General features: G+C 39.8%; 2 protein-coding genes and 1 long non-coding RNA gene across 4 annotated transcripts in view; all 3 read left to right on the top strand.

Moving 5' to 3' along the window:
• The window catches only part of chchd7 (coiled-coil-helix-coiled-coil-helix domain containing 7), a 29,674-nt gene extending 22,596 nt beyond the window's left edge, over positions 1 to 7,078 (top strand). For both annotated transcript variants that reach the window (XM_034172598.1, XM_034172592.1), the window contains exon 5: positions 6,799 to 7,078. In XM_034172598.1, the coding sequence (XP_034028489.1) occupies positions 6,799 to 6,903 (105 nt within the window). In that variant the 3' untranslated portion in view covers positions 6,904 to 7,078. The remainder of the gene's footprint in view (positions 1 to 6,798) is intronic.
• Positions 1 to 27,386, top strand: part of LOC117512516 — a 528,597-nt gene that overhangs the window by 356,388 nt on the left and 144,823 nt on the right. The gene's annotated exons all lie outside the window — the stretch shown is intronic.
• Positions 10,800 to 27,386, top strand: part of LOC117512424 (zinc finger protein OZF-like) — a 37,081-nt gene continuing 20,494 nt past the window's right edge. The window contains exon 1 of the mRNA XM_034172489.1: positions 10,800 to 10,968. Coding sequence (XP_034028380.1) covers positions 10,896 to 10,968 — 73 coding nt within the window. The 5' untranslated portion in view covers positions 10,800 to 10,895. The remainder of the gene's footprint in view (positions 10,969 to 27,386) is intronic.

The following is a 27,386-nucleotide window of genomic DNA, read 5'->3' as shown; positions in this document are numbered from 1 at the left end:
GTCTATGGATTATTTGTGTCAAATTTGATGTTTGTATCACCATTTGCAGGATTCTACTGTAAATATTCTCTTATCTGCTGCACTATATATGAGATGTAAGATACTGCTCAGTGTTTCTCAATTTCCCTCAAAAGTATGGTGGGGTGCAGCGTGTAGTCCTTTGAGTTTGCGGATGACTGACAGTCTTTGTTGGCTTCTTTTTTTAATGTCCTTAATGTGCTGTTCAAAGGTAAGTTTATTGTCCAGAGTTATTCCTAAGTATTTAAAAGTGACCACTGCCTCAACTATTTGTGTGTTTATGATGGTGGGGAGCTGGGGTGAGGGGGGCTGACCAGGAGTTCCTTTGTTTTATTAACATTTATTTGAATATGGTTGTCTGTGCACCATTTGGTAAAGTGAGTGATTGTATTATGGTAATCCAGGATAGATTGATTTTCTGAAAGGAGTGCAAGGATGGCTGTATCATCTGAATATTTGAGGTATGATATGGGTGGTGAAATGCTTTGGCAGTCATTAGAGTAGAGAATATACAGGAATGGGCTCAGCGCGCATCTCTGTGGGACCCTGGTGTTAATGGTAAGTACAGTGGATGTGGTTGAGCCCACCCTTACTTCCTGTAGTCTATCTGTGACAAAGTCCCGCTCCCAGACCACCAACAACCAGTAAAAATCTATTTAAGCATAAAAATTCAAAAAGAAAAAATAATATAGCACCTTCAACTGCACCACAGACTAAAACAGTTAAATGTGGTTTATTAAACATTAGGTCTCTCTCTTCTAAGTCCCTGTTAGTAAATTATATAATAATTGATTAACATATTGATTTATTCTGCCTTACAGAAACCTGGTTACAGCAGGATGAATATGTTAGTTTAAATGAGTCAACACCCATGAGTCACACTAACTGTCAGAATGCTCGTAGGATGGGCCGAGGGGGAGAATTAGCAGCAATCTTCCACTCCAGCTTATTAATTAATCAAAAACCCAGACAGAGCTTTAATTCATTTGAAAGCTTGACTCTTAGTCTTGTCCATCCGAATTGGAAGTCCCAAAAAACAGTTTTATTTGTTGTTATCTATCGTCCACCTGGTCGTTACTGTGAGTTTCTCTGTGAATTTTCAGACCTTTTGTCTGACTTAGTGCTTAGCTCAGATAAGATAATTATAGTGGGCGATTTTAACATCCACATAGATGCTGAGAATGACAGCCTCAACACTGCATTTAATATTAGACTCAATTGGCTTCGCTCAAAATGTAAATGAGTCCACCCACCACTTTAACCATACTTTAGATCTTGTTCTGACTTATGGTATGGAAATTGAAGACTTAACAGTATTCCCTGAAAACCCCCTTCTGTCTGATCATTTCTTAATAACATTTACATTTACTTTAATGGACTACCCAGTAGTGGGGAATAAGTTTCATTACAGTAGAAGTCTTTCGGAAAGCGCTGTAACTAGGTTTAAGGATATGATTCCTTCTTTATGTTCTCCAATGCCATATACCAACACAGTGCAGAGTAGCTACCTAAACTCTGTGAGTGAGATAGATTATCTCGTCAATAGTTTTACATCCTCATTGAGCACAACTTTGGATGCTGTAGCTCCTCTGAAAAAGAGAGCCTTAAATCAGAAGTGCCTGACTCCATGGTATAACTCACAAACTCGCAGCTTAAAGCAGATAACCCGTAAATTGGAGAGGAAATGGCGTCTCACTAATTTAGAAGATCTTCACTTAGCCTGGAAAAAGAGTCTGTTGCTCTATAAAAAGCCCTCCATAAAGCTAGGACATCTTACTACTCATCACTAATTGAAGAAAATAAGAAGAACCCCAGGTTTCTTTTCAGCACTGTAGCCAGGCTGACAGAGTCAGAGCTCTATTGAGCCGAGTATTCCTTTAACTTTAACTAGTAATGACTTCATGACTTTCTTTGCTAATAAAATTTTAACTATTAGAGAAAAAATTACTTATAACCATCCCAAAGACATATTGTTATCTTTGGCTGCTTTCAGTAATGCTGGTATTTGGTTAGACTCTTTCTCTCTGATTGTTCTGTCTGAGTTATTTTCATTAGTTACTTCCTCCAAACCATCAACATGTCTATTAGACCCCATTCCTACCAGGCTGCTCAAGGAAGCCCTACCATTAATTAATACTTCGATCTTAAATATGATCAATCTATCTTTATTAGTTGGCTATGTACCACAGGCTTTTAAGGTGGCAGTAATTAAACCATTGCTTAAAAAGCCATCACTTGACCCTGCTATCTTAGCTAATTATTGGCCAATCTCCAACCTTCCTTTTCTCTCAATAATTCTTGAAAGGGTAGTTGTAAAACAGCTAACTGATCATCTGCAGAGGAATGGTCTATTTGAAGAGTTTGTCAGGTTTTAGAATTCATCATAGTACAGAAACAGCATTAGTGAAGGTTACAAATGATCTTCTTATGGCCTCAGACAGTGGACTCATCTCTGTGCTTGTCCTGTTAGACCTCAGTGCTGCTTTTGATACTGTTGACCGTAAAATTTTATTACAGAGATTAGAGCATGCCATAGGTATTAAAAGCACTGTGCTGCGGTGGTTTGAATCATATTTATCTAATAGATTACAATTTGTTCATGTAAATGGGGAGTCTGCTTCACAGACTAAGGTCAGTTATGGAGTTCCACAAGGTTCTGTGCTAGGACCAATTTTATTCACTTTATAAATGCTTCCCTTAGGCAGTATTATTAGAAAGCATTGCTTAAATTTTCATTGTTACGCAGATGATACCCAGCTTTATCTATCCATGAAGCCAGAGGACACACACCAATTAGTTAAACTGCTGGAATGTCTTACACACATAAAGACATGGGTGACCTCTAATTTCCTGCTTTTAAATTCAGATGAAACTGAAGTTATTGTACCTGGCCCCACAAATCTTAGAAACATGGTGTCTAACCAGATCCTTACTCTGGCTGGCATTACCCTGACCTCTAGTAATACTGTGAGAAATCTTGGAGTCATTTTTGATCAGGTTATGTCCTTCAATGCGCATATTAAGCAAATATGTAGGTCTGATTTTTGCATTTGCACAATATCTCTAAAATTAGAAAGGTCTTGTCTCAGAGTGATGCTGAAAAACTAATTCATGCATTTATTTCCTCTAGGCTGGACTATTGTAATTCATTATTACCAGGTTGTCCTAAAAGTTCCCTGAAAAGCCTTCAGTTAATTCAAAATGCTGCAGCTAGAGTACTGACGGGGACTAGAAGGAGAGAGCATATTTCACCCATATTGGCCTCTCTTCATTGGCTTCCTGTTAATTCTAGAATAGAATTTAAAATTCTTCTTCTTACTTATAAGGTTTTGAATAATCAGGTCCCATCTTATCTTAGGGACCTCATAGTACCATATCACCCCAATAGAGCGCTTCGCTCTCAGACTGCAGGCTTACTTGTAGTTCCTAGGGTTTTTAAGAGTAGAATGGGAGGCAGAGCCTTCAGCTTTCAGGCTCCTCTCCAGTGGAACCAGCTCCCAATTCGGATCAGGGAGACAGACACCCTCTCTACTTTTAAGATTAGGCTTAAAACTTTCCTTTTTGCTAAAGCTTATAGTTAGGGCTGGATCAGGTGACCCTGAACCATCCCTTAGTTATGCTGCTATAGACTTAGACTGCTAGGGGGTTCCCATGATGCACTGAGTGTTTCTTTCTCTTTTTGTTCTGTATGCACCACTCTGCATTTAATCATTAGTGATTGATCTCTGCTCTCTTCCACAGCATGTCTTTTTCCTGATTCTCTCCCCTCAGCCCCAACCAGTCCCAGCAGAAGACTGCCCCTCCCTGAGCCTGGTTCTGCTGGAGGTTTCTTCCTGTTAAAAGGGAGTTTTTCCTTCCCACTGTCGCCAAGTGCTTGCTCATAGGGGGTCGTTTCGACCGTTGGGGTTTTTCTGTAATTATTGTATGGCTTTTGCCTTAAAATATAAAGTGCCTTGGGGCAACTGCTTGTTGTGATTTGGTGCTATATAAATAAAATTGATTTGATTTGAAGTTGTGGAAGAATGTTGAGATGGTAAAGCTTCTGGATCAGCAAATGTTTCTGTGAGGAATTAAAGGCAAAACTGAAATCTCCGAATAGTATCCTAGCGAAGATGCCTGGGGAAACCAGATGCTGGAGGAGGAGGTGCAGCAGGCAGGCCACAGCATCCTCTATACCTCTTTTGCCTTATAGGCAAATTGGAGGGGATCCAAGTGTGGGGTGACAAGTGTAAGAAAGATAATACAATAACATGCTTTTGGAGGGCGATATGCATTTTCAGTGGCCTGACATCCATGCCCAGTCGCCCAAAATGACAGATATTCGTCCTCGTCTAACTCGGGTGAATATCTGTCATTTTGGGCGACTGGGCATAGGAACTCTCCCTACCCACATAAGCGGCTCAAGAATATGGACAGCATGTATATGTGACATTTACATGACAATTTATATGACAATATTGAGATACGATAATTTGGCCATATTGTACAGCCCTACTGTCAACTAGCTGAAAACTTTGAATATTACTTTACATCTACATAAAAAAAAAAATGCTTAAAGTGGCAGGGGGTTAAGAGGGCTGTAATTAGGGGGGTCAGCTGAAAAGCAAAAAAAAGAAAAATGCTTAAAAAGGTGGAGAGTATGGAGGGCAGAGCCCCTCCAGAAGCTGAAAGGCAAAATAAGGAAAATGCTTAAAAAGGTGGGGGGCTAAAAGGTTTTAGTCATGCTCATGCTCCCAGCAACATTTTACTGAAAAAAGTCTGAGGACCTAAAGGACATGGTTAGATGGCGAGGAGCTTTTTCAAGTATGTGAGAGGCAAATAAAGAAAATTGCTTAAAAAGGTGGGGGTCTGAAGCTGAAGTGTTTTGCCATGCTAATGCTTCCCTGAAGCATTTACTCAAAATAAAGTCTGAAGAACCTAAATGACATGGTGAGATGCTGTTGAGCTTTGCTCATTCATGTCCGTGACATATGCATATTATAAATAGTGTGTTGCCCATGGGGATCCATGGGCTCTAGATTGGATAGTGTTTATAAAATGGCTAGCTGACATTTTTCAAGGGTTGTAATAAATTCTACAAAGTTTCTATAATGAGTTGGAATGGCGTGTGAGTCCAAAATTTTTTTAGAACCTTAGACCGCAACAGTTTTTAGATGAAGAACTCAGCCCTTCTATTTCCTGTTAACTACGTATTTTTTAAAAATGTTAATTTAGTGTCTTAATATATCTGTAAATTGTTTAGGTTCTTGTTATCATATACACACACATTATTATTATTATTATTATTATTATTATTATTACTTCAATTTTGTCATTTGATTTTTTTTTAATGGACCGCAGTGGAAATAAGTGTTTACACTTTCTTGTGTCATGCATGTGTTTTTAACTTATATATAATGAAATTATGTATTTACATTGAACTGACTAAACAAAATAACACAAGCGCACATGCTTTTAATATATAGATCAGTGGCTCTCAAACTGTGACGTGTGTTCCTCCTGGGGGGGCGCCAGAGTTCTTCAGGGGGGGAGTGTAAAAAAAAAACTGTAAACACTGTTAAAAGAGGAAGGGGAAAAAAGGGAAAAGAAAACATTGTTAGCTAACATGCCAGGAACAAAATGGATACATTTTTAGTGCAGAAATCTACCAGTGAGGAGACAAAGTTTGGTGCAACCAAAAAAAGAAGAAAGTAGAGGATGATGTTTGTTTGTTGTGTGCGTCAAAGACCCAGACTCATTGCTCACACTAAACAAGAGGTGAGACTAGTTGAAAGACTAAATATGTATAAATGTGTAATTAATATTATTTATGTTAAAATGTACTAGTTATGCCAAAGGCGTTTAAAAACACAGAGATGTTTAAATGTCAAAAAATGATATTTAAAATAGACAAAAGGTAAAAGTAGAAGAATAGAAAGTTTTTTAAAACACAAATATATTTAAAATGTTTACAAAGTCTGTAAAATGTGTAAATGTGTAGACAGTCCATATATAGTCCTTAAACACACACACGTGTAAAAGAATAAAAAGAAACACATGAAGATGTTGAAATTGTGTGTCATGGGGGGGGGCAGCTATTCATTTGTTCTATGGGGGAGCTCACTCTCCCACACTTTGAAAACCCCTGATATAGATGATTTACCACCCCCTGCTGAAATGGCATGTGAGTCAGCAAACATCCTAGTCCATGAAGACTCCTGTCTGATTTTGTCCATCACCATTGCAAACAAGAAAGGACTTAGAGCCGATCTTTGTTACATTAAAAATAAATAAATTATACATTATAATGTGGAGTTATGTTGGGAGGGGCCTGTGTAAAATTTTTGCCAAATAAACATGTAGCTCCATGCTGGATCATCGAGTGATGCCGAAAGTAAAAAGGGAGAAGCTGAAAGGATTTACTGTAGTAGTACACATTTTTGTATTGTCTTCTGTGGGTTACAGCTATCAAAGATTGCATAATGCATCACTTTCACAGCTTTGTGCATGTTATTTACAGCTACCATGCATTCTAGTTTCATGTGCACACTTTATTGTAATGAATATTAGTTCAGTGTAGTATCATTTTCTTTTTTTCCACCCACCAACCCAATGAAGCAACTAACCAAAGGTGTGCAATCGTAGGAGTTCATATCTGAAACATCGTCTGCATATAAGATGGACAGTTGCTGCAGTACTAAAAATAAACCCTGCCTCCTCAATCTACTGTATGTCTGTGGAACATGAATGAAACTTAAAAAGAAAGTACATGTTCTTAAAATAATTTTTGTTTCCTTGTAGCACAGTGTAATGTTACAGAGAAGAAGAACAGGTGTGAAGCCAGACATGCCCACTGCTGCAGAGAGAAGACAAATACTTGCTGCTGCTGTGGACAGACCGTACTGAGGAGCTAACAGAGCTGAATTCAGCAGAGTGCCTGGTCCTGGACACTTGAAACAGAATAACATGTTTTGCTGTGACTTCACAGCAGCTGGACACTTGTCAAGCTGAGGTGAGGTGGAGGCATCCACCTGTTGCTGTTCTTATTGTCGAATAAAAAAAACAGAAGGTTGCTTTCTTTCTAAATGCCTTTGTATGAACCATTCATTCATTCATTCATTTTGATGCTGACTTGTACTGGGCCTTCTCGAACAAGCAAACAAATAATAAAAAAAACACGGTGAGCTGCTGGGCAGAAAGCTCATTTGGCACATAAGAAATTCAAGCTTTATTTCATCTTACAGTTAATTATTTCTGCTGCTCTGGTAAAAAGCAGATCATTGTGAGTACCGGTGTCACTGACCAAATGGTCCCCCCCCTAAAAATTTGTCCGCCCTGCCTTCACTGCACATGCGTCATCAGCTGCGGTTCACTGATTATCACCTCGTTTCTGCTTAAAACTGCACTCCATTCATCATCTGTCTCAGCAACAGATATTTGAAGCTTCTGTACAACAATCATTTCCACATGAGTTCAGCATTATTTTATCTTATACCATGGTCAGTGACAATTCCATGTCTAACTGGCGTGCATTATTTTCGTGTGTACACACACGTAGTTCGGCGAGTTAAGTCACTGTTATAATCACTCCGCTCTGGTTGTCACCATAGCAATGCACAAATCAGTTGGTGCTGATCAGCTGTGTTTTCACAGGTGAATGACAGAAACATGATAAAACATGGATTTCCAAGTGAATTTTAATATTTTTGGCCAAAATAAAATGTTTGAGGAATGGGAAGAGGAGAAGAGCAAACGAGAAGAACAGCAAAAGCAACGGTTTAAAGATTTAACATCAGACAAACTGGACAAGATTGAAGACGGGAAAGAAGAAAAGAACGGTTGCCAAGGATGAAAATACGTATCTTGAGACTGGCATAAAATAGTCCCAAATACTTACGCATTTTTATCAAGTTCTGTTAACTAAATATTTGTGTGTTAGCTCACTGTGTTGGTCCATGGTATAAGCGGATTTAAAAAAAAAACTTGAAGCCGTGCATTATATGGTTTGAATGCACTTCGCGGAGTAACACCACTCTGCTTCTCGTCGTAGTGTTTTAGATGCCGCATCGTGCATTCAAACCGTGTAATGCATGGCTTCTCGTTTAATTCTTACATAAGAGACGGAGGAATCGATCAGAGTTCCACAGCTACACGGGCTGCTAGCTGTTGTATTCACTGGGCATTCGTCATTTCAGAGTGTCACAGAATATAGCCTCGTTTCTGCTTAAAACGGCTTTGTTTCTACTTAAAACTGACTTTAGAATGATTTAAGAGGTTTTACCTTGTCATCTGATGGTTAATAATCCTATTAATCCATTTGATTGCTTTGGGTGAAGAGAGTCCATCTCAGACATGCTGCTGTTGTCCAAAATGATGTATGTGCAGTGGAGGGAGGGTGGACCAATTTTTAGGGGGAACCGTTCGGTCTGCCACACCGATGGCACTTCTTGCGTTGACCAAAAAGATAATGTTTTGAGTTCATATTTGTTTATGAACAAAACATACTGGCACAGCTTGTCGTTGTGGGGCTGATCACAGTTACTGCTATTTATTTCATTGCATTTTTACTTGGTATTTTCTGAGCATATATGACATTCATATAAAGTTTTGATTGACATTCTGTTTGCCATCCAGGACCTAAGGCAGTTCTGTGGTGTCATGGATGCGACAAAGCACAGCATCATGATGGCACAGTGGTTTAGTGGTTAGCACCGATGCCTCACAGCAGGAAGGTAGTGGGATTGCTTAATGCCCTTTCTGTAAACATCATGGTATGGAACATCTTCCAGGAACAACAGATAAAAATTAGCCAGTGGCTATAATCTGGTATGTTTACATTACTGTATGATGATGTACATGAACTTGCACAGTTCCTTCACAAGTAATAATATAAACCTGTGCACACCATGCTCCCACGCTTGATTTTGTCAGCTAATTGTTTACATTTTGTTATGAACTTAATGGTGCTCTGTGACCTTCAAGGTCAAAATTAATGACATATTTTGACATTTACGTTTGGGTCTGTCAGACACCATTAAGCCACCACAAATAATCAGTGTTTGAGTGACCATGATTTTGGCTTTCAGTATGACTCCAAGTAAAATCCGGTGGTACATTTTAGAAAGTCCACGTGACTTTCTACAGTCGTATTCATAATTGTTGGCACCCTTATATTTTATGTACACCTTTTAATATATGGTCAGAAATAAATGCAAACAAAGTGGTTTTGTTTAATCGAAATATTTTTAAAAAATGTCCACCGTTATTTGACACAAAGAACAAAACAATGCTTTCATAAATTGAAACCAAAAATTCCGACATAAAATGTATGCTCTCGACAATTTTTGGCACCCTTTGATGAATTTACAGTAAATCATCACTTTTACAGCCAGTTTTCTTTAGACTAGTCAGGGGATGATACAGGAACACTGTATGGTGTCTCTGAGGAGGCAGTTCTCAAAAACTGAGTGACCATGCAAGAAGGAGACTAGTGAGGCAAGACTCCAAGACAACTGAAGGTGTGATTGGCTTCGGTGACTGGGATCAATTGTGCATGCATGTACACATCTGCATCTCTAAAAGTATTACAGCTACAAACATGAAAATAAAACAGAGATGGTACCTGGAGTCCACGGCATGAAAATGCAGCTTTGACCTTTGGCTTTTTCCTTGACCTTTTAAAATGTGCAAAATTTGTATGTCAATATTCATTAGTTCATTTAATGTACTAATTAAGCTGCAGCACCTGCATTTAAACAATACCATCCAGCAGTATGTCCTCTATGGTGTACTCTCTTGTTCCAAATGTAGAAGATGACCCTCTTTTTCCCCCCAAGACATTGATGGTGGAGTCCAGGAATTCATGGATCTTAGTCTTGATCCAGGGTCACCACAAACCCAGACCCTTCATCTCCTTATCAGCATCTCAACTGCTATAGGCCACCCACTGATTCCACAAAGATCACAGAAAGCTTTTTTCACAAAGTCATGGTCTGTAAACCTTTCATTGCTGACAAAAGTTCCTAAGCAGCTGGTTTCCACAACCCTACCCAACACCCCAGTCCATGTGAGCCCTGAACAGTGTAGGAGTCAGAATAAATATGATTAGGGACCTAACCCACCCTGGACACAGACGCTTCACCCCACTGCCATCTGGGTCGTGCTACCCAAGGGGTTTTGTTGTCAGTGCTGTCTGTAAGAAGGATTATACAAAAACTACTGAAGCATTTTTTTAAACTTGATGGAAGGGTATGGGTCAAGGAGGAAATAATTAACTTCTGGAAAAGGTCTGATTAAGGCAGTGGATCCAGTAATTTTAAAAAGAATTCCTCATCTTGCAATGTTAAAGAAAGCGAAGTAAATTCCTGGATTTGCCCCCTCAATCAGCTCTGCTTCAAAAGCTAATGGTTTTCTCCTTGGTCCATAACTTCCACTTAAGTTTCAAGAAAATCAATTCAGTAGTTTTTGCGTTTTCAACAGCACTAAAAACAACCTCCTTGGAGAAGATTAAAAAATTAGGCACATGCAGAGAGCTAATATCTGGCGAGGTCTGGTTTGTTGGTAGGTGTATACTCCCCAAGTGTCATTTATGTTTTAATAGCAATCAGAGTCCACAGCTGCTTGTCTACGTTAAGTAGAAGCTAGGGATTAAGTTACTTGTCATTAATGGCGATGTTTGTAGTGTTTGTGTGGCTGGGCATGAGCTGTAAAACATGCACCTGCCCCACGTCGGTTTCTTCATAAAAATGTAAATGATAATGTGTACTCCCGAGCAGCAGGGGGTGGTAATGGACACTTCACAGTATCTTGCAGCCCCTCTGCAGGCAGCAGAGGAAGAAGCGGTGGTCTGTGAGGTTTGGCTAACCAGAAACAAAACCAGCTGCAGAGTAGTTTTTGAGATGGAGGTGGCTCAACACCAAAAGCAGCCGGAGAATGAGCCTCTAAAATCGGACCTTATGCAGAAGAGTGCAGGTTCGTTTTCTATGTGTAACTCGAAGTGTCTTTATTATGGTGCTACTGGTACTAAGCTAATACTATTTTGCAGCATCCACACGGGCCGTTAGCTACTAGCTCGTGCAAAGAAACGCCTGTGATTTCATGTTGTACGTTAATGTTACTGTCTGCCTTGAATGCTGTGCAGTAGCCTGCTTTAGTTTCTTGCCAAGTGTATAGAAGCCATTTTCTCAGCACGTAAAAGTTACGTAGTTTCGGTGTCAGCAGTTCACCAAACTGACAAAAGAACTGCAGCTAGTAGCCCCCACCCCACCTGTATCCATTTTGACGTCTGCTTTTTCTTCTTCTATGGCGTTTAACGACAGCCGGTATCCTTATTGTTGCATTGCTGCCACCTTCTGCATCAGTCCGTTATAGCAGTACTAAATCCTCAAGATGAGTCCAGTGTCTTTCAAGTATTTAAAAAGCCAACACTTCCCCCTCACACGTGTTCTTCTAAATTCTGAGAGAAGCTCTTGCCTTCCTGGCAGCACAGTCGTATAGTGGTTAGCACTGTTGCCTCACAGCAAGAAGGTCATGGGTTTGATTCCCACTTGTGACCTTTCTGTGTGGAATTTGCATATTTTCCCCGTGTTTGTGTGGGTTTCCTCCAGGGGCTCTGTTTCCTCCCACTTTTGAAGACATGCAGGTTAGGTGAATTATAAACTTTATAATTGTCCAGGTCTCCCTTGCAAAACAGGTCTCGATCTCAATGGGACTAACCTGGTTAAATTCAGTTTTGCTGGAATATTAATTACAATACATGAGGACATGCTGCACTGTCTCTGGCTGTGGACATTCCAAACAGTCCATCCTGGTGCTCTACTAGGATGAAGAGAGTACTGTTCAAGAAATTATGACCAATTCTCAGTCTAACAATAGTCACTTCATCCTTTCTTTTCCACCCTTTTCTTCTATAACTATTTACTGAATCCGTCACCCTACTTACTTGGTATACTTGGTTAGTAGCTATTAGTCTAGTTTCTTGTGATCCATATTTTACTTTTGTTGGATTTTATTGGAGAGTTGGAAACCTATACATTTTTGGAAAGCTCACATTATGGGCTTTCAGAAAAACCATGTTGCCATTTGCCCCAACGAACCAGTATGGCCACCATCTTGAATTCCAGTATGGCTACCAACATTTAAAATGTTTGCAAAAATATGACAGATAAATAAAACGTTATTTTTTTCACAACTAAAGTGAATATTTATTGTCAAAAACCTACATAGGAATAGTGGTATATAACATCTTATTACATACTTAACATATATGAATAAATGTCCATTATACTAAGTGGAATAACTGTTCCAAGTTAGTAAAGTAATTAAGGTCTACAAAATACTTAATAGCTATCACTCTCATCATCACTGTCACTGCTGTAACTCACACATTGTGTGTCCATATCATTCTCACAGTCAGTACCACATTGACGATCAGTGCAGGGTAGATCCTTGCTCTACAAATCATCTGGCAGATGAACAGTTCGATTTGCACTGACATCTGACCATCTCGATGATGGCCTTTGGAGTTGGAAGAACATCTGTTGTTGTTGGCCGCAGTTGTCCTGCTGAGGTAACATGGTAGCCATTCAGTAGGGGATCTGGTAGAGGGTCTTGAATAGCAGTATTGGCCTGTCCCCACACTTGGGCCTGGATGTGGACCCTTAGAACATGCTGCTTCAATGTCCCAGTGGTAAGAAGCAGCTTGTCACTTTCTGCCATATGCTTGCAGAAGAGATGCCATTGTAGTTCAGGAATCATCCTTATTGAGATGCCTTTTGGGGAGTAGGCTGTACAGACAAAAGTAGCAAGCGCCATCAATGTCAAATCAAATCAATTTTATTTATATAGCGCCAAATCACAACAAACAGTTGCCCCAAGGCGCTTTATATTGTAAGGCAAGGCCATACAATAATTACGGAAAAACCCCAACGGTCAAAACGACCCCCTGTGAGCAAGCACTTGGCAACAGTGGGAAGGAAAAACTCCCTTTTAACAGGAAGAAACCTCCAGCAGAACCACGCTCAGGGAGGGGCAGTCTTCTGCTGGGACTGGTTGGGGCTGAGGGAGAGAACCAGGAAAAAGACATGCTGTGGAGGGGAGCAGAGATTAATCACTAATGATTAAATGCAGAGTGGTGCATACAGAGCAAAAAGAGAAAGAAACACTCAGTGCATCATGGGAACCCCCCAGCAGTTTAAGTCTATAGCAGCATAACTAAGGGATGGTTCAGGGTCACCTGATCCAGCCCTAACTATAAGCTTTAGCAAAAAGGAAAGTTTTAAGCCTAATCTTAAAAGTAGAGAGGGTGTCTGTCTCCCTGATCTGAATTGGGAGCTGGTTCCACAGGAGAGGAGCCTGAAAGCTGAAGGCTCTGCCTCCCATTCTACTCTTACAAACCCTAGGAACTACAAGTAAGCCTGCAGTCTGAGAGCGAAGCGCTCTATTGGGGTGATATGGTACTATGAGGTCCCTAAGATAAGATGGGACCTGATTATTCAAAACCTTATAAGTAAGAAGAAGAATTTTAAATTCTATTCTAGAATTAACAGGAAGCCAATGAAGAGAGGCCAATATGGGTGAGATATGCTCTCTCCTTCTAGTCCCTGTCAGTACTCTAGCTGCAGCATTTTTAATTAACTGAAGGCTTTTCAGGGAACTTTTAGGACAACCTGATAATAATGAATTACAGTAGTTCAGCCTAGAGGAAATAAATGCATGAATTAGTTTTTCAGCATCACTCTGAGACAAGACCTTTCTAATTTTAGAGATATTGCGCAAATGCAAAAAAGCAGTCCTACATATTTGTTTAATATGCGCATTGAATGACATATCCTGATCAAAAATGACTCCAAGATTTCTCACAGTATTACTAGAGGTCAGTGTAATGCCATCCAGAGTAAGGATCTGATGCTCTAATCTCTGTAATAAAATTTTATGGTCAACAGTATCAAAAGCAGCACTGAGGTCTAACAGATCAAGCACAGAAATGAGTCCACTGTCTGAGGCCATAAGAAGATCATTTGTAACCTTCACTAATGCTGTTTCTGTACTATGATGAATTCTAAAACCTGACTGAAACTCTTCAAATAGACCATTCCTCTGCAGATGATCAGTTAGCTGTTTTACCACTACCCTTTCAAGAATTTTTGAGAGAAAAGGAAGGTTGGAGATTGGCCTATAATTAGCTAAGATAGCTGGGTCAAGTGATGGCTTTTTAAGTAAGTAAGTAAGTTCTGTTACATCATCTTGTACAGATAGATTGTGAAGAGCGCTTATAATGTTTTTGTCTGCCTTTATGTACACTTGTAACCAGGTAGATTTGCTAATTCGAGAGAACCGACCTGTGTTATCTGCTCCAGTGAAAGCATGGAATGCTGTCAGTGCCTTTGCTCTCTCAGCACCTAAAGCTTTCCAAACCTGCTCTATCTGAACTACACCAGAAGTCATGGAAATGGATGTTTTTCAGCATGAGGTCGTAGTGTCCAACTGCTAATACTAGAACATCAGTGTCAGGTGAGAAGACCATCATCTGGGCATGTGGATAGTTTCTCTTTGTTGCTAGAACAACATGATAAATCAGCAGCGTATCTGCTTCTTCATGGTTATTGTCTTCAAGTATGAGACCTTTGTTGTTCCAACTTTTCCCAGATGCAGATGTGATGAAAAGTTTTGGTGATGTTTCATTGTATTCTAGGACTTTTGTCTTGACATGTGACAGGAACCTGCTCATGGGGATGTGTTTTTGTTTCATCTTTGACTTGATACTGGATGGCCTGACCTTTCCCATGCTTTATTCTCTCTCAAGTAGCTTTTTTCAGTGAGTCTTCCTTGTATGTGTCAAATACCAGAATCACTTCGTCATAGTCCTGTGTGAGCGAAATCAATCTCTCATTGAAACGTTTGCTGAGGTCCTTGACTGTCACTACAGTGGCTGGTTTCTTTCTCATCTTTTGTACTGTAACCATCCCATCTACTAGGGCTATCTTATGAACTGGGGCATCTGGTGTCCATTGCATGGTCTGGCTGGCTTTCTTCAGTATTATCTGTTTGGAGCAACTTGTTGAGCTGGTGAATTAACTTTGACTTGTCCTGACATGGAAGAATTGTACCTTCTGGAGCAAAGAGTGCTCTTGGTGTCAGAGTGAACTCATAATTTCTGATGGCTTCTTTCTGATTTATGTCTCTACTTAGCAAGCACGATCAGTCTGCTGTACAAGTCACGGGTCTCCTTTAGGTCCACAGTCTTGTCTCTGATGTTCACTGAAGTTTTCTTATTTGCAGACATGAACATCTTGTTTTTCTCTTTCTTGACTGGCTCCCAGAGGCTGACGTCTCCATTTATTCTCTGTGCTGCATAGTCTTCATACAGCATTTGACCAATTTCATCAGCATTCAGGATCTGTGGGACAAACTCATCAGGGCTGTAGGCTTGGGTGATGAGATTGTACAGCTTGTCACCTTCTACAGCAAATGGATTCCCATGTCTCATTATTGCAGTCTTGATCTTGTCAATGGCGTCATGATCCCTCTTCACAGCATTTGGACCAAGATCGTGGTGTTTCCTGGCCTTCTCTGTTTCCATGTCAAATTGACACTTGAACTCCTTTGACAGTCGTGAAAGTTCTGGTGTGTTTCTGGCCCAGTCACATGGCAGTTAACGAAAGGTGAAACCCTGAGGAAACAAGAAATCTGGACTTTCGTTGACATCGTTTAACCTTCGTGCAGCTTTGTTCCTGCAGCGGGCGCTTCGTCAGGATTTTTAAACTGTTGAAAAATTTGAACGAAGGGCAACGAAAACCTCAGTTCGTCTGTGTTTTGTTTTGCTGTCGTTCTTGATGTTTTTTAATCGTTTGTGTAGTTTTTGTAATGTTATTGTTTAATTTGACTTCGTTGGAGCAGCTGAACGTTTTCACACTGCAGAAACCGGTTTGTGAGCGCTGAGGCTGCTGCTGCGTTCATGTACCATCGGAAATTACAGGGCAAACTCAGCCTGCTTGCTTGGATTTTTTTATCTGTGGGGGGGGGGGGGGGCAGCTTCAATGGACTCAGGCACATTACATAGGCCAGAATTAATCTTTTGTGTGGATATAATTATTTTGCCACAAGCAACTGTTGAATTTGAAACAAAGAAAAAGTTGTGTAATTTCCAACGGTACTTGAATGCAGCATCAGCGGCAGTAGGAGCTGCTCTGTGCGCTTATTATTTTGTATTAAATATAACAATATGAGTGTAGGAATGACAGTCCAGTCCTTCTGTACATGTGGCAACAGGCAGATGAATCAAAATGATGATATAAAGAGCTGTTCTGGAAGGAAGAATTCACGTTGTGGATCAGTGATCAGCTGGTGGAAATAACCGCACGAGTCAATGCGCGAGTTCACACGCACTGATTAATTTACTGCTCTGATATATTCAATCATCTTTACATTTATATTTATTCTCCCTTTTGACAGTTTTCTGTTATAAATCAGTATATATGGCTTAGAACATAATACAGTGATACAGCAGTGACCATGGAACACTTTTTTTTTTAATTGGGGCACGACGGAGCACGCATCATGTCGACAGACAGTGTGGATTCTGATGATGATGGAGATGATCCCTCCTTTGTTCTAGACAAGGAACCAGAGCAGGTGGTCCATCGACATCTCCACAGATTCTGTTTGCAGTTTCTCCTGGAGTCAGGCGCTCTGAGGTCCGTTCCAGCGCTAAGTGCTGGAACAGACACACTGCTCCAGCTGTGGCTCCAGGTGCGTTTCGTTGAGATCGTGAGCTTCGGTTTTGTTAAGTTCCTCTTTCGTCCCTTTTGCGCTCTTGCTTCGCAGACTGTTCGGTGATAAAAGCTTTTTTGTCCACCTTTTCTCAACGAATTGTAACTTTTTTACTTTTTCCCTTCGTTCAGGAATGGTCGTGTGCCGTGTGACTGGGCCATTAGGTACTGAATGTTTTGATATTGGCTGACTGTGGTCAACTAAGTGGAATAATATGATTAATTAATTAAATTAATTAATTTAATTTGTTGTAATATTTATTCAATTGGGCGATTCTCCCGTCATGTGTGTGACATTCAGACAACCATTTTGTTCTAGTTCAGCGCCTTAAGCTTTAGCAATATGTGAGGCCTTGAAAATTATTAGACATTTACTGAGTCTTGGGTCAACTCTATTAGCACACATAATTAGCACAACTTTTTCATTACCCTTTTTTCAGATACCAAGGCGAATGTGACATGTCACGTGTGTGACTCACAAAAATGAATTTGAATTATGTTCTCAAAACAAGTTCAAAAGTCTGTGAACTTGGAAAAGATAGCATAAAGAAGAGCACATGAAATATTGCAGCAATTGACACTCTTAAGAACATATATACAAATTTCTGTGAAAAACTAAAACTAACAGCGTCCGAGAGGATTATGTGTCTGTCACATGTGTGACCGAGAGTGAAATATAAACAATAACAAGTAAAAAATCTGGTATAAATAGCACCAGATATTATTAAACATATAATATAGTATATAAACAACAGTTAACAGAACTAAAAAGTATACAGTAATGTGATCCACTGTTTTGCTTGGAAGTTACTTTAAACAGCCTTCATGAGCTCATCTAACCTACTTGCATAATATGCCGAGGAGAAGTGGCGATTAGATACTGGTACTGGGATCTCTTCAAGCTTTGCCAAAACCTCCATTGTTGGCACAACATCTGTGTCAATGCATTTACCATTTGAATCTTGACGCCAGACGAATTTGTTCTTGGCAACAGGTTTCATAAACAAAACTGAAATTTTATCATCGGTTGAAACTGAATTGACAGTTCCTGGCCACCAATGATCATCATAAATGACAGCAACCCAGTCCCCTGCTACAGCATCAACTGGCACATGTGCAGAGGCTATATCATCTGAAATAAAAATGGAACAAGAATTGAGACATCTAACATACACAGCAAACCTGTCATATAATTCATTTACTGTGTACAGACATATACATGAACAGTTTGTACTGTCTAGAACAATTCTAAGCATACGTTGAAGTTGTATTTGAGCAGCATCATAACTGATGATTATATCAGGTTCTGTCTGGCCAGTCACATGTCGAAACTCGATCTTGCCATCCCTGAAAATGCACTGGGCATCATGCATGCTGCGGATTCCAACAACTGCTAGTGTGTCCTCCCATGAGTCTGCTAATGCCACAGCCTCATCAATCTCCTGCTGATCAATATGCAGCACTGTTGTTGATGACATCAGATCACTTGCTAACTTTTCAAAATCCCTTGAACTTTGTGCGGCATGACTCCCATCTTTGCTCATTGACTTCTGGTGAACTAGAGATTTTGCTCAACCACCAATTCCGTCCATGACACCTTTACCATGTGAAGTGGCAAAGTACTTCCATGAGAAATCCTTCTGGAACTTCTGAGACAAGTCATACAGAATTTTCATGCAGAATTTAATTAATACGTTTCTTCTTTCCATATTTTAGTCCCAAAACAACACAGCAAAATCACCCACGTGCAACAGCAGCCATGTTGTAATAGCGAACAAACTGTTTAAGATCCAGAGAATACAGCACTTTTATTCTGATATTTTCTTCGACAACTACTAGTTTTTAGCTAGAATAAAAAACATTTCCAGCTTTCCTAACAGTTTCTACCTTAAACAATAAACAATCAAGTATATAAAAACACTAACCTTGGCTGTAAATTCGACGTTTCGTTTGCAACATTTTGTTCACTTTCCTCCATTGCTCAGTCACTTTGTTTATGCCACATGTAGTTTTTCATGGCTCATTTCTGCTCATGTGCGAAGCGAATTGCAACTGAGTGCAAATATTGTAGGCTCAAGCAAAAATTATGAATATTTATATAATTTTAGTGTGTTTTTAGCATATAATTTGCAGTGGTCACACACGTGATGGTGTGATGTGTGACAATTATTCTTTTTGCTTTAAAGGCTGATTTAATGCATCCTTCCACACAGTTTTCATTTTATACTTTAAGACTGCTCTGTTGATTTATAATTTGAAGTATAAAGTTAATGAGAAACCATACAAATGTTTGATTAAAAAATAAATTAACATCTAGTGTCACGTATGTGACATATTAGGCTTATAATGTTTAGTTTGACCTCTTAATATAAAGGAAAATGAAAAAATACAAGAAATAAAAGGCTTAAATATATAAATTGATTCTAACATATATGCTAAATTCAATTATGTATAACAGAACTTTTATTTTTTTGCACAAATGACCCTTAAAATTGAAAGCAATTTCTGTTAACAACAAACATACTCAAACAACATGCCCTCTTTAATAGCCGTTTCCCCTCTGAAAATCAACATTTCATGAAATTTGGTGGCCATACTAATAAAATATAATATATAAAGCTTTAAATAAAATCAACAAATATATTATACAAGTAGTTTTGAAATTTGGCCATGCAGGCTCTATTTTGAGAGAATCACACAATTAGTTTTCATGTGCTGAAGTTTGATAATGGGCTACATAATAACATTCCCGTTTTGTTTCTTATTCTGCTTTGCATACCTTCTTTCTGCTCTTGCCAAATCTGATACATTTATCTTTTTCAAAAAACTTTCTTGTTAAACATTAATGTATCTTTAAGATGATAATGCTGATATTAAAACAGTTATGAAAATATTATGTAATATTAAAATGTTTATCCTACAGTTTTGTTGTTCAGAATCATAGCTTGCCCTCTGGTAAACATAGGCAGCTAATTCTTGGAACTAAAATTATATGTGATTTCATTGAAATGAGAGCATGTTTGCAGCAGGATGACTTGTATGGAGCTAAATCAAGGCCAAAAGTTTTGTAATCTGAAAATAAAAAAAAGATTGAAAAAATAAATTTTGAAACTGAAAATTCAGTGTTTATTCTTGAATTTTATAATAATTTGAAAAGTATTATCAAAATAAAAATAAGTGGAAGATAAATATTTTTCAGTTTAAATAAATTTTTGATTCAGCTCTGTAATTTTTTTGATTAAATAATTTTTTTTTCATTCGTATTTCTTTTTTTCACCTTCAGATCTTTTTTCACTTTCAGATCTTATTTTTTTCAGTTTCAGACTTTTGGCCCCGTTCTGGCATGGGAGGGCATGGCTTCAATTGAGAGGGGCGTGAAATTGTGAGTGACAGGAGAGCAATCAGTCCTCACATGATGTTGCTTTCAGGAAACGTGGGTACTTTGATAGATAATGACTTAACACTTTCTCTCCACTGTATTGTCTTGATACCTGTAAATAAAGTGATGCTAAAGATGTCTATTACAAGTAATTCTAGACCACTCTTGTTCATTTTTGATGCTTAAAAACTGGAAAATATGCAAGATTGTAAAGTTTAACACCTATACCTAAAAAGCCGATGTGTCCCAAATCCACACAAGACCGTGAACGCAGTGCAGCATCGCCGCATGAAAATGAGGCACGCCACTCATTTTACAGGCCACAGTGGAGTGTTACGAGCTTTCTAAGGGGCACACAGAGAGACCTGGCTCAGCAGATCTGAAGGAAGCTTTAATATGGCCTCAACCAAACAGACCACCTGGAAATCCAAATCCAAAGCCGCCTGGAAGAGCGCTCCGGCTACCAGCGGTGTGAAGAAGCCTCACCGTTACAGGCCCGGCACTGTGGCACTCCGCTGCTACCAGAAATCCATCGAGCTGCTGATCCACAAGCTGCTCTTCCAGCACCTGGTGAGAAAAATCGCTCAGGACTTTAAGACTGACCTCCGCTTTCAGAGCTCAGCTGTGATGCTCTGCAGGAGGCCGGCGAGGCTGACCTGGTCGGCAGCTTGTGGATCAGCAGCTCCGTGGAGCTCCGTTTACGGGTGGTCAACTTTGTAACATCATCATTAAATTCACTATCCGGTACAACATACGGATCCACTGAACCAGCTGCTACACATCGATCATAATAAACAGCTTATCTCGAGGGTTAAAAGCCTCGTAATAATCTGTCTTTCTCTGTTTTCTTTCACACGCCAGCCGCGTAGTATATAAACAATGGAGACGGGAGCAGAGTCATTATCTATCAAAGTACCCACGTTTCCTGAAAGCAACATCATGTGAGGACTGATTGCTCTGCTGTCACTTACATAAGCTTTCCAAAAATGTATAGGTTTCCAAATCTCCAAAAAAAAATTCAAAGAAATTACACAAGGAACTAGTCTATATTGAGAATAAATGCTTACCCTTAGTCTCCTGCTCCCAGCACTTTTGCCCATGTAAATTAATTTCCCTCCATACAACACACTTGCCCTCTGCTTTGGAAAGATTGATACTGATGTCTGTGTTTTAATTTGTCACAGCTTTTTGGCCAACCTATCCACAACTCATTTGTTGGCATGCCTATATGCGCTGGAACCCACATCAACGTTATCTCAACCCCTTTCCTTGCCACATCCTTAATCAGCAAAATAATGTCATAAATGAGGTCTTGCCAACTCCTCAATGAACCTGTTCTAATACTTTTGATAGCTGACACAGAGTCACTGTACACCAACATTTTATGATGATCTATCTGTGCTGTCCATTGGACTGCCATTAGAATAGCAAATAAGTGCACCGTGAATGCATTCAGGAAATCTGATGTTCTGCATGACTCAGTATTCAATCCTTGGACTACAAAAGCTCTAAAAAGTAAAACCTGTTCTTGGTAGCTCTCTGTTATGTGGTCATGAAATACATTGACCAGGACTGTATTATTATTCTCTGCCTTAAGTTCAAGTAGTGCAAGTTCAACCCTAGGAATCTCTGCCTGCCACAAAGAACAGGAGGCCACAAAACTCCTGGACACAAGACTTTGCCATGCAAGGTTAGTTCATTTGCTACTACAACCCCTGGCAAAAATTATGGAATCACTGGCCTCGGAGGATGTTCATTCAGTTGTTTAATTTTGTAGAAAAAAAGCAGGTCACAGACATGACACAAAACTAAAGTCATTTCAAATGGCAACTTTCTGGCTTTAAGAAACACTATAAGAAATCAAGAAAAAAAGATTGTGGCAGTCAGTAACGGTTACTTTTTTAGACCAAGCAGAGGAAAAAAATATGGAATCACTCAATTCTGAGGAAAAAATTATGGAATCACCCTGTAAATTTTCATTCCCAAAACTAACACCTGCATCATATCAGATCTGCTCATTAGTCTGCATCTAAAAAGGAGTGATCACACCTTGGAGAGCTGTTGCACCAAGTGGACTGACATGAATCATGGCTCCAACACGAGAGATGTCAGTTGAAACAAAGGAGAGGATTATCAAACTCTTAAAAGAGAGTAAATCATCATGCAATGTTGCAAAAGATGTTGGTTGTTCACAGTCAGCTGTGTCTAAACTCAGGACCAAATACAAAAAACATGGGAAGGTTGTTAAAGGCAAACATACTGGTAGACCAAGGAAGACATCAAAGCGTCAAGACAGAAAACTTAAAGCAATATGTCTCAGAAATCCAAAAATGCACAACAAAACAAATGAGGAACGATTGGGAGGAAACTGGAGTCAACGTCTATGACTGAACTGTAAGAAACCACCTAAAGGAAATGGGATTTACATACAGAAAAGCTAAACGAAAGCCATCATTAACACCTAAACAGAATAAACAAGGTTACAATGGGCTAAGGAAAAGCAATCGTGGACTGTGGATGACTGGATGAAAGTGATATTCAGTGATGAATCTCAAATCTGCATTGGGCAAGGTGATGATGCTGGAACTTTTGTTTGGTGCCGTTCCAATGAGATTTATAAAGATGATTGCCTGAAGAGAACATCTAAATTTCCACAGTCACTGATGATATGGGGCTGCATGTCAGGTAAAGGCACTGGGGAGATGGCTGTCATTACATCATCAATAAATGCACAAGTTTACGTTGATATTTTGGACAATTGAAAGAATGTTTGGGGATGATGAAGTCATTTTTCAAGATGATAATGCATCTTGCCATAGAGCAAAAACTGTGAAAACGTTCCTTGCAAAAAGACACATAGGATCAATGTCATGGCATAGGGTCAATGTCTACGAGCAGATCTGATTTGATGCAGGTTTTAGTTTGTGGGATGGAAATTTACAGGGTGATTCCATAATTTTTTCTTCAGAATTGAGTGATTCCATATTTTTTTCCTCTGCTTGGTCTAAAAAAGTAACCGTTACTGACTGTCACAATCTTTTTTTCTTGATTTCTTATAGTGTTTCTTAAAGCCAGAAAGTTGCCATTTGAAATGACTTTAGTTTTGTGTCATGTCTGTGATCTGCTTTTTTTCCACAAAATTAAACAACTGAATGAACATCCTCCGAGGCCGGTGATTCCATAATTTTTGCCAGGGGTTGTACCTCTCCTGACCATCTAAAGCTTGACAATTTTTCCACTTCTCTCTCCCAGCTTGGCTGAATCACTACTTTAACCAGGTGATTGTCTCTCTGACCCATCAGGTTTATCCAGTAATTAGCTTGAAGTTGCTTTCGATGCAAGCTAAATGGCATTTCTCTTATTTCAACGCGCATAGCACACATTGGAGCTGAACACATCGTCACTCCTGTACGTTTCCTGAGAGCCTTAGGTTGAACTAGATCCAACCGAGACAAAACTGACTTGGAGGCAGATCCATATACTAAGCTACCATATTCCATTCTTGATCTTATCAAATACACATAAATTTGCTTTAAGGATACCATATCTGCTCCCCACTCTGTTCCAGCAAGACACCTCATTATGTTCATCACCTTTTTGCATTTGTCAACCACTTTCACTATATGATCCCTCCATGTAAGTCTTGAATAAAAAAAAACTCCTAAGAACTTAAATTTTGAACTCTGCCCAAATTCTTACCATACAGCATCAGTTTTATATTTTCTACAATTTTCTTCCTAGTAAAGGACAGCGCAGCTGTCTGCAAGACAACAGCTCAGGGCAATGGAGTTAGATCTGTCTCATTTATACCTGAAAGGAAATGCTTATGACAAAAACTATAGATTTTTTTTTTATTATTATTTCTATTTATGTCCAGAGATGAACAATCCAGTGACCAATTTCATATTTTTTACTTTAAGACTCAGTAAAATGTTGACATAGAAAACCTGTAAAGCCTACTTTTAGTCACAGAAAGTTCAGTATTGATAAGGGAATCGATAAGGAATCTGATCGATAAGCAGAATCGATAATGGCATTGATGTCGATAAAATTTTATCAATACCCATCCCTAATTATCACTATCAACACCTTTCACTTTCTCTAGTTCATCAAATTCTAACTGTTTACATGGATTATAATAATCTATTACCACTGTCTTCTTCCTTTATGCCCATACTTCCACCACCACTATTCTTTCCCTATACCTGTTACTCTATAGCAGGGGTGGCCAAGTTCGGTCCTCGAGAGCCACCTTCCTGACACTCTTAGTTGTCTCCCTGCTCCAACACACCTGAATCCAATGAAAGACTCGTTAGGAGACTTTTAATGAGCCTTTCATTGGATTCAGGTGTGTTGGAGCAGGGAGACAACTAAGAGTGTCAGGAAGGTGGCTCTCGAGGACCGAACTTGGCCACCCCTGCTCTATAGGGTACTCCCATCTTTGTAAAAGTAGCACACCCATTCCCTTGTTCCCTATCATCTAATGCCAATATAGCCAAATTACATAAAATCCAAACTTGGCTTTAACCATGTTTCTTGAGTACATAAGTTATCTGGCTTCTCAGTTATACCTTCGATAAAGTGTTTAAAATCTTGTCCATTTACTAGTAACCTGCTTGCATTCCACTGTAAAAGTAACAATCAATAGCATCATCCCAAACTATTCCCTTCCTGACTTGGTTGCACACTGAGTCTATTCCGTATCTCTTCCCACTTTAAACCCATCATATCCAAATGCTGCACTGCTGCCTTTGTAATAATTTGAATCATCTCAGTTTTTGGTTTAACGCCAGCTGTTGCATTTATTACCCCTGCAGTAAAGATAACCAAGACCCTCTTTTCTTCCCATGTCTTAATTTCCTTCTCTTTGAGCATTTCCTGTCTCTGTGTCCATGCAGTCACTGACGCAGTTTCCCTTCTGATTTTCTCCATTAACTTTCTTCGATAGTTCAACTCTGTAGAGTACTTCTGCATAAGACATCTTCCCCTTCACTTTTACATTGTAAATCTCAACTTCTCTTTTTATAACATCTTTTCTCACCCGTACACTCTTCTGGCACTTAAAGCACCTCATTGGCTTTTGTGCATGCTCCCTTACCCTCCCTGTACTTCATGAATCCAAAATACACCTGACTCGGTAGGACTCTTGCACTGAACTCTGGCAAAAAGGACTCTGTTTCTGTCATCTCGATTCCCTTGCTCCACATCTAAACTTTAGATTCTTAACAAGATCCTTCATGTTGACCATTAGAGGAAGATCACTCCTTTACTTCCATGCTCTCCCACTCTTATGACCTTAGCTGCTACAGCTTTCTCAACAGATTGCAGCTTTTGAGCTTTTTGCTCTTCTCCTCTGAACAGCATCTCATTAACAAGTTTCCATCATTCAGAACTAGCAAACCTCACATCCCCAACCTGAGTTTTAATTATTTTTGTAAGCTTTAATGGGTCCAAGTGTTTAACTCCGCCTTCCTCTTCAAATCTTACAACATCAAAGTGTTCCTCACTTTCTGACCCCTTGTTCCTTGTTCTCTTTGATCCCTTATTAATCCAACCTGACACCAAGTACTCCCATCTTCCTCCTCCAAATCATCCATATTCCAACTACTCTCCCTGTTCTCCTGGCATTGCTAAGAGTAAGGAATACCAGTGAAAGCACCGTATACTGGACCTATACAGGCCATCAGCCAGTACCTGTGCAAAATATTCCCCCCTCCTAGCCCCCTCTAATCTCAACACACAAAAGTTTTCGTGCTGGCTTTTATCTGCAGTTTATACAATCCAAACTGTTTCTCCTGGTCTGAGTGTCTTTCAGGTACCGTTTGGCAAACTCCTAGTGGGCTGCCATGTGGCTTTCACTAAGGAGTAGTGTCCATCTGAACACTCTACCATACAGACCTGATTGGTGGATTGCTGCAGAGGTGGTTGTCCTTCTGAAAGGTTCTCCTCTCTCCACAGAGGAATGCTGGAGCTCTGACAGAGTGACCATTGGGTTCTTGGTCATCTCCCTGACTAAAGCCCCTTTTACACCGGGTCAACATAGAGTTGCGTCATGCGGTATCATGACGACGCCGAGTTTTGCAGTCTAATGCCACAATACCCTGAGGGACGCAAATGTCGATGTAAACAGACGCAAAAAATTAAACGTTTGATTTTTTTTTTTTTTTTTTTTTTTTTTTTTTTTTTTTTCCCAGATTTTCAGCGTAGAGCACTGGATACAGAAAGGGAAGTAGTTTTCATGTAAGTTGACGCAACGTAACGGTACTTAATGTGACTGGATGCCACATCCACACAATACCATGCTACCTGACATAAATTGATAATTCCTGCTGTGCTCCATTTTTGCCAAGCTATTAATCACGCAGCCTGGCTGGAGCTCCGCGGCACTGTCACCTCCTCATGAGTTCTCTCACGATTGTGTTAAAGTCCATCAACTGCTCACAGATCGATCAACAGGTAGAGGACATGTCCATATCCAGTGTCCTCACGGAGGACATCTCCACGTCTCCTCACAGATAATATCCCCACGTGCACTCACGGATGGATTGCGCGTGCGGGCGATTGCTGGCTGCAGCTCCGTGGTCACAGGAACTAAAAGAAAAATCAGACCGCACACCTGCTCATTACAGCCTGGCTGCAGCTCCTTGGCTCGCTCACCTCCTCAAGCTCCCCCTCCCCCCGCTGCACGCAACTGATGCAGACATTCCTGCTGTATGCAACTGTATGCAGGCCCAGTGTGAAAGGGTCTTAAGGCCCTTCTCCTGTGACTCAGTTTAGACGGACAGCCAACTCTAGGAGTTGTCCTGGTGTATTAGAACTTCTTCCATTTACGGATGACGGAGGTCACTCTGCTCATTGGGACCTTCAAAGCAACAGAAATGTTTCTGTACACTTCGCCAGATTTGTGCCTCAAAACAATCTTGTCTCGGAGGTTTGCAGACAATTCCTTTGACTTCATGCTTGATTTGTGCTCTGACATGCACTGTCAACTGTGGGACCTTATATGTAGACAGGTGTGTGCCTTTCCAAAGCATGTCCAATCAACTGACTTTACCCAGGGTGGACTCCAGTTAAGCTGTAGAAACATCTCAAGGATGATCAGTGGAAACAGGATGCACCTGAGCACAATTTTAAGCTTCATGGCAAAGGCTGTGAATACTTATGTCAGTGTGATTTCTTAGTGTTTTCTTTTATTTATATATACAACCCCTGGCAATAATTATGGAATCACCGGCCTCGGA

The sequence above is a fragment of the Thalassophryne amazonica genome, chromosome 1, assembly GCF_902500255.1.
Source record: "Thalassophryne amazonica chromosome 1, fThaAma1.1, whole genome shotgun sequence".
Classification (NCBI taxonomy): Eukaryota; Metazoa; Chordata; class Actinopteri; order Batrachoidiformes; family Batrachoididae; genus Thalassophryne; species Thalassophryne amazonica.
This window is presented reverse-complemented; position numbering and strand designations above follow the sequence as displayed.